At 42.1% G+C, this 10,000-nt stretch overlaps 1 protein-coding gene across 2 annotated transcripts in view; it reads left to right on the forward strand.

Moving 5' to 3' along the window:
- The window catches only part of LOC135094549 (zwei Ig domain protein zig-8-like), a 64,126-nt gene that overhangs the window by 22,710 nt on the left and 31,416 nt on the right, over positions 1-10,000 (forward strand). For both annotated transcript variants that reach the window (XM_063994726.1, XM_063994727.1), the window contains exons 3-4: positions 424-592; positions 7,149-7,369. In XM_063994726.1, the coding sequence (XP_063850796.1) occupies positions 517-592; positions 7,149-7,369 (297 nt within the window). In that variant the 5' untranslated portion in view covers positions 424-516. The remainder of the gene's footprint in view (positions 1-423; positions 593-7,148; positions 7,370-10,000) is intronic.

A 10,000-nucleotide genomic window follows, 5' to 3' on the forward strand; every position in this document is an offset into this window, starting at 1 on the left:
AGGATGTGTGTGTGTGTGTGTGTGTGTGTGTGTGTGTGTGTGTGTGTGTGTGTGTGTGTGTGTGTGTGTGTGTGTGTGTGTGTGTGTGTGTGGTTTATTTATCACTCACCTATTACATGAGCAACAACAACAACAACAACAACAACAACAACAACAACAACAACAACAACAACAACAATAACAGTAATGTGTTAGTTTTAAATGAAAGTCTATGGATTTTCCTTACACACACACACACACACACACACACACACACACACACACACACACACACACACACACACACACACACACACACACACACACACACAGATTCATTGATATTGTTATTACTATTAAAATCACTACTACTACTACTACTACTACTACTACTACCACCACCACTACTACTACTATAACTCCCTCTCTCTCTCTCACACACAGCAAGGAGTGAGCGAGGCTGAAGAGAGACGAAGCAGAGGAAGTAGAAGTCAAAAGTCAACACATCCGAACACGCAGCATGTCACCGCCAGCAGCATGAGTGGACGATTGTGTTCGAACGCGTGGCTGTGGCGGGGGCTTCTGCTTACCTTCTTCTCATTCCTCTCGCCAGGTAAATGCGTGACACCTGACGACTAATTAGCACGTTCTCTCCTCAGGTAGCAAGTTTTTAATGTTTTGTTCAGTTTTATATTAATTCTGTGAAAGCTGGAGTATTTTTTTAGGTTATTTTTGTTATTAGTGGTGGTGGTGGTGGTGATAGTAGTAGTAGTAGTAGTAGCAGTAGTAGTAGTAGTAGTAGTAGTAGTAGTAGTAGTAGTAGTAGTAATAGTAGTATGTTAACTTTTGCTCTCTCTCTCTCTCTCTCTCTCTCTCTCTCTCTCTCTCTCTCTCTCTCTCTCTCTCTCTCTCTCTCTCTCTCTCTCTCTCTCTCTCTCTCTCTCTCTCTCTCTCTCTCTCTCTCTCCAATTTAGTTTGCATTACAAGTTAACATTTTTACTTCACGCTACAAGTTGACAATTTACATGTAGTTAGTTAGGATACAGTTTACTCATGTTTAAATACGTTTAGGAAAAGTAAGGTGAGGTGAGGGGAGGTGGTGTGGTAAGGTGAGGTGAGGTAAGGTACCTAGATCAGGTGAGGTGGTGATGTGATATTAGCTTAGGTTTGGTTTGGTTTGGTTATGTTAGGTTAGGTTAGGTTAGGTTAGGTTAGATTAGGCTGGGTTGGGTTAGGTAAGGTAAGGTAAGGTAAGGTAAGGTTAGGGAAGGTAAGGTAAAGTAGAGTAAGGTAAGGTTAGGTTAGGTTAAATGAGGTTACGTTAGACGTGGTTAGGTTAGGTTAGGTTAGGTTAGGTTAGATTGGGCTGTGATGGATTGAATTAAGTTAGGGAACGTTAGGTTGGGTTAGGTTAGGTTAGTTTTGGTTAGACTATATTTGCTAAAAGTAAGTTAGATTAAATTGAATTATATAAGATTAAGCACGTTAACGTCAGTTTAGATAATACAAGGTAATATAAGATAAAGTTAGAAACAGAAAGCCGAGGCAGAGCAAGAGTTAACAGAATCAAGTGCAGAACATAACAGAGGACAGGTGAACACAGGTAAACATGCACACAGGCAGGTAAAACAGGAAGTTGAAAGGGTAAGGCTGGCAAAGTAAAGGTAGGCACCAATGAACACGATCACACCGCGTAACACTTGACAGGTACACACACAGCTACACACACAGCTACACACACAGGTACACACACAGGTATATAAACAGGTGAGCCAGGCAACCAAAGCACCACCACATATATAAACACTATTCACATCAACATAAACATGGTCAACTACTAGCACATACATTCCACACACACACACACACACACACACACACACACACACACACACACACACACACACACACACACACATACACACACAGGCATTAACATACCCATACCTCACGCAATACACATTTGTTGTTGCTCGCTTGGAATTTCAACACAAACAAACACTTTTTTTAAATGTGCTTGCGTGTGGAAAGTACTATGTTGACTGTGACGTGTGTGTGTGTGTAGGGGGAGGGCGGGGAAGCGATTTCCACTCATACCACTCTTTTTGACAGCGTGGAATCAGAAGCTTTTCGTCTTACCAACTCCTCTAACTGACTGTCTTCAGCCTCTCTCTCATCGCCGCAGTGTTGCATCTCTTGCTGTCTTCTATCACTATTTTCATGCTAACTGCTCTTCTGATTTTGCTAACTGCATGCCTCCCCTCCTCCCACGGCCTCGCTGCACAACACTTTCTACTTTCTTTCACCACTATTCTGTCCACCTCCCTAATGCAAGAGTTAACCGGTATTCACAATCATTCATCCCTCTCTCTAGTAAACTCAGGAACTTCCTGCCTGCTTCTGTATTTCCTCCTTCTTGTAACTTAAATTCTTCCAGGAGGGAGATTTCAAGACACCTATTTTTTTTTTTCTAAATCTGTTGACAATTGCTGATACCAACCTAACCCAAGTAGCCTGAACTAACCTAACTAGCCTGACCTAACCTAACTAGCCTGACCTAACCTAACTAGCCTGACCTAACCTAACCTAACCTAACCTAACCTAACCTAACCTAACCCAAGTAGCCTGAACTAACCTAACTAGCCTGACCTAACCTAACTAGCCTGACCTAACCTAACTAGCCTGACCTAACCTAACCTAACCTAACTAGCCTAGCCTGACCTAACCTAACCTAACTAGCCTGAACTAACCAAACTAGCTTGACCTAACCTAACTAGCCTGAGCTAACCTAACCTAACCTAACTAGCCTGACCTAACCTAACTAGCCTGACCTAACCTAACCTAACCTAACCTAACTACCCTTAACTAACCTAACTAGCCTGACCTAACCTAACCTAACCTAACCTAACTACCCTTAACTAACCTAACTAGCCTGACCTAACCTAACTAGCCTGAGCTAACCTAACCTAACCTAACTAGCCTGACCTAACCTAACTAGCCTGACCTAACCTAACTAGCCTGACCTAACCTAACCTAACCTAACCTAACTACCCTTAACTAACCTAACTAGCCTGACCTAACCTAACTAGCTTGACCTAACCTAACCTAACCTAACCTAACCTAACCTAACTAGCCTGACCTAACCTAACCTAACCTAACCAAACTAGCCTGACCTAACCTAACCTAACCTAACTAGCCTTAACTAACCTAACTAGCCTGACCTAACCTAACTAGCTTGACCTAACCTAACCTAACCTAACTAGCCTGACCTAACCTAACTAGCTTGACCTAACCTAACCTAACCTAACTAGCCTGACCTAACCTAACCTAACCTAACCTAACAAGCCTGACCTAACCTAACCTAACCTAACTAGCCTGACCTAACCTAACTAGCCTGACCTAACCTAACCTAACCTAACCTAACTAGCCTGACCTAACCTAACCTAACCTAACCTAACAAGCCTGACCTAACCTAACCTAACCTAACTAGCCTGACCTAACCTAACCTAATTTAACCTAACCTAACCTAACCTAACTAGCCTGATCTAACCTAACCTAACGTAACCTAACCTTACCTTACCTAACCTAAACCAGTCAAACCTAACCTAACCTAACCTAACCTAACGTAACCTAACCTTACCTTACCTAACCTAAACCAGTCAAACCTAACCTATCCTAACCTAACCTAACCTAACCTAACCTTACCTTACCTAAACCAGCCAAACCTAACCTAACTTGACCTAACGTAACGTGACCTAATCTTACCTGTCTACTAATAAAACACACCTGAACACACTAATTAACCAGAGAAAGCTGTCTACTCCACCTTGTTCCCTCTCTCTCTCTCTCTCTCTCTCTCTCTCTCTCTCTCTCTCTCTCTCTCTCTCTCTCTCTCTCTCTCTCTCTCTCTCTCTCTCTCTCTCTCTCTCTCTCTCTCCACACAATATTACCACGAGAAAAGAATAAATGTGATACTGATACTTTTTTCCCCAACAATTTTTTTTTCCCTCTCTTCTCTCCCTCCCCCTCTCCCTCCCCCACCCTCCCCCTCTACTCTCCCTCTCCCTCTCCCACTTGTTCCAGTGTCCTAAAGTTCCAGTCGTAAATTACAAGCTAGAGGGCTTAATACCACCCTCTCCCCCTCTCCCTCTCACTATCCCTCTCCCTCTCCCTCTCACTCTCCCTCTCCCTCTCCAAGCTCATGTCACTCGCCGCAGGGTTAAATTTATTCAAGAGGACGTGTGTGTGTGTGTGTGTGTGTGTGTGTGTGTGTGTGTGTGTGTGTGTGTGTGTGTGTGTGTGTGTGTGTGTGTGTGTGTGTGTGTGTGTGTGTGTGTGTGTGTGTGTGTGTGTGTGTGTGTGTGTTTGCAATAAAAGAGAAGTGGTGAGAGAATATGTTGTGTTTGTAAAGGGTTCACTACTACTACTACTACTACTACTACTACTACTACTACTACTATTATTACTACTACTACTTTCCTACTACCGATAAAACAAGTAATAAAAGAATCACACTACTACAACTACTACTACTACTACTACTACTACTACTACTACTACTACTACTACTACTACTATTACTCTCATATCCATCTTCACGGAAATAATAACTGGAAACTTCAATGGAAAAACTGAACTCTGATGAAACCTGACTCTCTCTCTCTCTCTCTCTCTCTCTCTCTCTCTCTCTCTCTCTCTCTCTCTCTCTCTCTCTCTCTCTCTCTCTCTCTCTCTCTCTCTCTATTATAACTGGTAGTAGGAATGGAAGAGAAGGAGGAGGAGAAGGAGGAGGAGGAGGAGGAGGAGGAGGAGGAGGAGGAGGAGGAGGAGGAGGAGGAGGAGGAGGAGGAGGAGGAGGAGGAGGAGGAGGAGGAGAAAAGAGGACAGGATAAAAGGAAAGATGAGAAAAGAGGAGAGGAGAGGAGAGGAGAGGAGAGGAGAGGAGAGGAGAGGAGAGAAGAGAAGAGGAGAGGAGATGGAGGGGAGTAAGAGGAGGAGGAGGAGAGTAAGAGGAAAGAGGGCAGGAGAAGAAAAAGAAACATAAGAGAGGAAAGAAGGAGGAGGAGGAGGAGGAGGAGGAGGAGGAGGAGGAGGAGGAGATTAAAGAGACTAATGAATGAGAAACTGAAATAATGAATGATAAACTGAAGGAGAAGAATAAAGAAAAAGAAAAGAAGCGAAAAAGGGGAAAATAATAAAATAATAATAATAATAATAATAATAATAATAACAATAATAATAATAATAATAATAATAATAATAATAATAATAATAATAATAAGAGTAAGAAAAAATAGGAATAATAAAAAAAATAAAAACAAGAAAAGCAAGAAAGAATCACAGGAACGACAATGGTGATGATGTTGACAAAAGGACAGGAGGAGGAGGAGGAGGAGGAGGAGGAGGAGGAGGAGGAGGAGGAGGAGGAGGAGGAGGAGGAGGAAGGGAGGAAGGAAAAAAAGTTTGTTTACCTAAAACGTCTTTTCCGTTTCACTTTACGTGCATGAGAGAGAGAGAGAGAGAGAGAGAGAGAGAGAGAGAGAGAGAGAGAGAGAGAGAGAGAGAGAGAGAGAGAGAGAGAGAGAGAGAGAGAGAGAGACGATATCAATAGACAAGCGCCATAAAAGGAGAAGGAAGAATAAACAAAAGCACAACACAAGATAACAAGGAAGGATGGAGGGATGAAAGGGAATAAAGGGAGGGAGAGAGAGAGAGAGAGAGAGAGAGAGAGAGAGAGAGAGAGAGAGAGAGAGAGAGAGAGAGAGAGAGAGAGAGAGAGAGACACAGACACAGACACAGAAAAAAGGCAATAAAGAAAAGAAGCAAAGACAAACATCAATGAAAGGCGAAGGAAGAGAAAGAAAGAAAAATTAGAAGGGACAAAAATTAAGTTTGCAAATCACTCGCGTGTGAACAGAGAGAGAGAGAGAGAGAGAGAGAGAGAGAGAGAGAGAGAGAGAGAGAGAGAGAGAGAGAGAGAGAGAGAAAAAAAGAAAGACACGAAAATATACAGAGACAGAGAAACATACACACACGTAGACAGTCACACAGATTGCTAGACAGACAGACAGACAGACAGACAGACAGACAGACAGACAGACAGATAGACAAACAGACAGACAAAGACGGAGAGACACAGAAAACAGACATTTAAAAAAAATAATAGGATACAAGAAAGACAAACAAACACACACACACACACACACACACACACACACACACACACACACACACACACACACACACACACACACACACAATCACCATGACCACCACCACAATCACGACCAGCACCAATCCTATTAAGAACATAAGAACCTAAGAACATAAGAAATAAGGGAAGCAGCAAGAAGCGACCAGGCCTACACGTGGCAGTCCCTGTATGAAATATACCAACCTATTTCCACCTATCATCCCCATCCATAAACCCGTCTAATCTTCTCTTAAAGCTCTCTAATGTCTTAGCACTAACAACATGATTACTGAGTCCGTTCCACTCATCTACCACTCTATTCGAGAACCAATTTCTTCCTATCTCTTCTTTAAACCTATATTTTTCAAGCTTGAACCCGTTATTTCGTGTTCTATCTTGGCTGCTGATCCTAAAAAATTTGCTTACGTCCCCCTTGTTGTAATCCTTATACCACTTAAAGACTTCTATCAGGTCTCCTCTTAACCTACGTCTCTCTAAAGAATGTAAATTTAACAGCTTCAGTCTCGCCTCGTAAGGAATACTCCTCATCCCTTGTATCCTTTTAGTCAGTCTCCTCTGTGCTGATTCTAATAGACCTATATCTTTCCTGTAATGTGGGGACCAGAACTGCACAGCGTAGTCTGAATGAGGTCTGACCAGCGCCAAATATAACTTTAATATTACCACCACCACCACCACCACCACCACCACCACTACTACTACAGCTACTACTACTACTACTACTCTTACTACTACTACTACTACTACTACTACTACTACTACTACTACTACTACTACTACTACCACCACCACCACCACTACTACTATTACCATACTCCAAGCTTCTCCTTTTTCCTTCTCTTCCTTCTCCTCCTCCTCCACCTCTTCCTCCTCCTCCTGCTGCTTCCATCACCACCACCACCACCACCTTCTCATCATGATCCTCCTAGTGACCCCATCCCTAAATCTTCCCTAGGGATGTGCTCAGGAGTCCTTGGCGCCGCTGAGGACCCCCTGAAGACCCCTGAGGACCCCGCGCTGGACCCTGGGATGGAGGTTGACCCCGCGGCGTGGAGTGACTACCTCAACAACCTTTTTGACCCCGTGTTTGACCCCAGCGTGGCCTCCAATGTTTCCGTCGTGGAGAAACAGACGGCGCATCTCGTATGTAGAGTCAACAGCCTCGGCACTAAAACGGTGAGTGGGGGGCTGGTGTCTCTGGGGGTGTTGGAGTGGTGTAGTGGTGTTGTGAGGGGTGTTGTGGTGTTGTGGGGGTATTTCTGGGGTGTTGCGGTGGTCTTGGAGGTGTTTTGGTATTGTGGTGTTGATAATTATGTTCTTTGGTGTTGCTGGTTATGTTACTTTTGGCGGTGTTGGTGCTGCTGTGCTTGTGTGGCTGCGGTAAAGAGTGGGAGGTGGTGGTGGTGGTGGTGTTAGCGGTGGTGGTGTTGATGAGTGTCTCTGGTGGTGTTGCAGCTGTGAATAACATTACCACGAAGACGGTGAGGAGCCGAAAAAGAAGTTTTATTGGTGATGTTGGTGTTGTTGTTATGGGTAACATGTAAACAACACCCTGCTTTTATTTTGTTGTTGTTGTTGTTGTTGTTGTTGTGTGGGTGAGATGTTTTCATATTGCTATTATTATTAGTTACTGTCACTATTATTCGTATTTCCGTAGTTGTTGTTGTTGTTGTTGTTGTTGTTGTTAGTGGTGGTGGTGGTGGTGGTGGTGGTGGTGGTGGTATTTTTTGTTTAATGTATGTGTTAAAGTGGAGGGAGGGAGGGAAGGAGGATGAGAGAAAGAAAGAAAGAAAGAAAGAATTCGATAGAAATTAAAATAAAGGAAGATGAGGAAACAGACAAAACACTTGCTTCAACAAACAAACAGACAAAACAGAAAAACAAAAACAAACACAGCATAAAGAACAAAAACAAAGACAGACAGACAAACAAACAATCAAAACACACTCCAAACACAAAGCAGACCACAGAAAGACGATTTATAATGACGAAAACACCAACAACACAGTTCCTTTACACACACACACACACACACACACACACACACACACACACACACACACACACACACACACATAGAGACACACACGCACGCACGGGTCTTCAGTGGCGGAGCATCGAGGCGCGGTGCAGTTGTTATGATAAATGTTAAGAGACGCAAACATTCTCTGAGGGAAGCAAGTGTCGTTGTGTTGCATCAAGGCCTGTCCTCCTGAAACATTTAAAGGCCATTGTGTTTCTCGTGCTTGTTTACTTTCAAAGGCCGTGAAATGTAGCCATGGATTCTCTAACATTCCAGCGTTTCACAGCATCAATACCAATACTTTTAACGCGTTCTAGTGCAAGTTATTGGGGTTTTCAAGAGTGTTTACTATTTTCAAAGGCCGCTAGTGGAAGTAGCCATGAAAAGATGTCAGAATTCTGCAACATTCCAGCGTTCCACATTACTAGTACTTTTAACGTATTATAATGGAAGTTATTTTTTATTTATTTATTTTTTTTTAGGATACTCGTAGATAAGGTCTGTATTCTCTAACATTGAGCGTCTTATCACTAATAGTACTTTCAACGTGATGTATTGGAAGTTACTGGGGTTTTCAAGAGTGTTTACCTTCAAAGGGCACTAGTGGAGGTGCACGTCAGATGTAGGCCAGCATTCCCACACGCTGGTACTTCTAACACCATCACTACTAACTTGTACTGTGGATGTGTGGGGCCAACTGTGGTGTGCTTAAGCTCCTGAGGTGTACCAGGGTGCTTCACGAGACTGTCCCTTTCCATCTGGGCCTGACGGGGATAAGTGTGTGTGTGTGTGTGTGTGTGTGTGTGTGTGTGTGTGTGTGTAGACTTTTCACGTGTTCTAGAGGATGTTATCACTGTTTTTCAAGAGCGATTTCATGATTGTACTAATTAATAAACACACATTGTCACTGTCACCTGAGAACAAATGGTGACTGCGTAACGAACACCTCAACGTGACCACAAGTTAATAGCGAAGCACTTCCAACTCTACATCTGATCTAACGACAAAATTAGTAGTGGAGGAGAGAGTAGCAGTAAAGGTGGTGACAGGAATGGACGCACGGTACCTTGAGGGCGTGGTGCAGACAGCTAGCCGCTTCCCTTACCTGACGTGGAGAAAAGAAAAATGTTAGTTGTTGTGGTTGTTGTTGTGGTGGTGGTGATGGTGGTGATGGTAGTAGTAGTAGTAGTAGTAGTAGTAGTAGTAGTAGTAGTAGTAGTAGTAGTAGTAGTAGTAGTAGGAGTAGTAGTAGTAGTAGTAAAATGTTGAGAACTCGTCAAAATCATCCAAATAATAGGAAAAATGTTGGTAAAGCCGCAAAAATATTTCAAATAACGAAAATATTTGAGAATGTTGTATACTGTTCAAATATAAGAGTAAAATGTTGATAATGAAGTAAATAATGTCCAAATATTAGAAAAATGTTGATAATGGACAGTATTCAAATATAAGAAAAGGTTAATCATAAAGAAAATAAATAAACAAGAGAAATGTAACATCACAAAGAGTAATAAGTGATAAAAACAATTAACAACGCAGTGTGAATTGTTCAGATGAAAACGATAACACAATAAAGAGTAATTAACTGAAAAAAATAACTGATAACGTACCAACAAAAAAAAATAAAGTTGAGTGCAAGGAAATAATTCAATAACAAGCCAATGAAACGCTTCGCAAAAAAAAGAGTGAAAAAAAGAATAATTACAAGAATAAAAGAAAAACAATTGATCATATACTAAAAAAAAAATAAATAAATAAAATCCTTAACATTATGAAAGTAAAAT

This window comes from Scylla paramamosain, chromosome 46 (assembly GCF_035594125.1).
Source record: "Scylla paramamosain isolate STU-SP2022 chromosome 46, ASM3559412v1, whole genome shotgun sequence".
Lineage (NCBI taxonomy): Eukaryota > Metazoa > Arthropoda > Malacostraca > Decapoda > Portunidae > Scylla > Scylla paramamosain.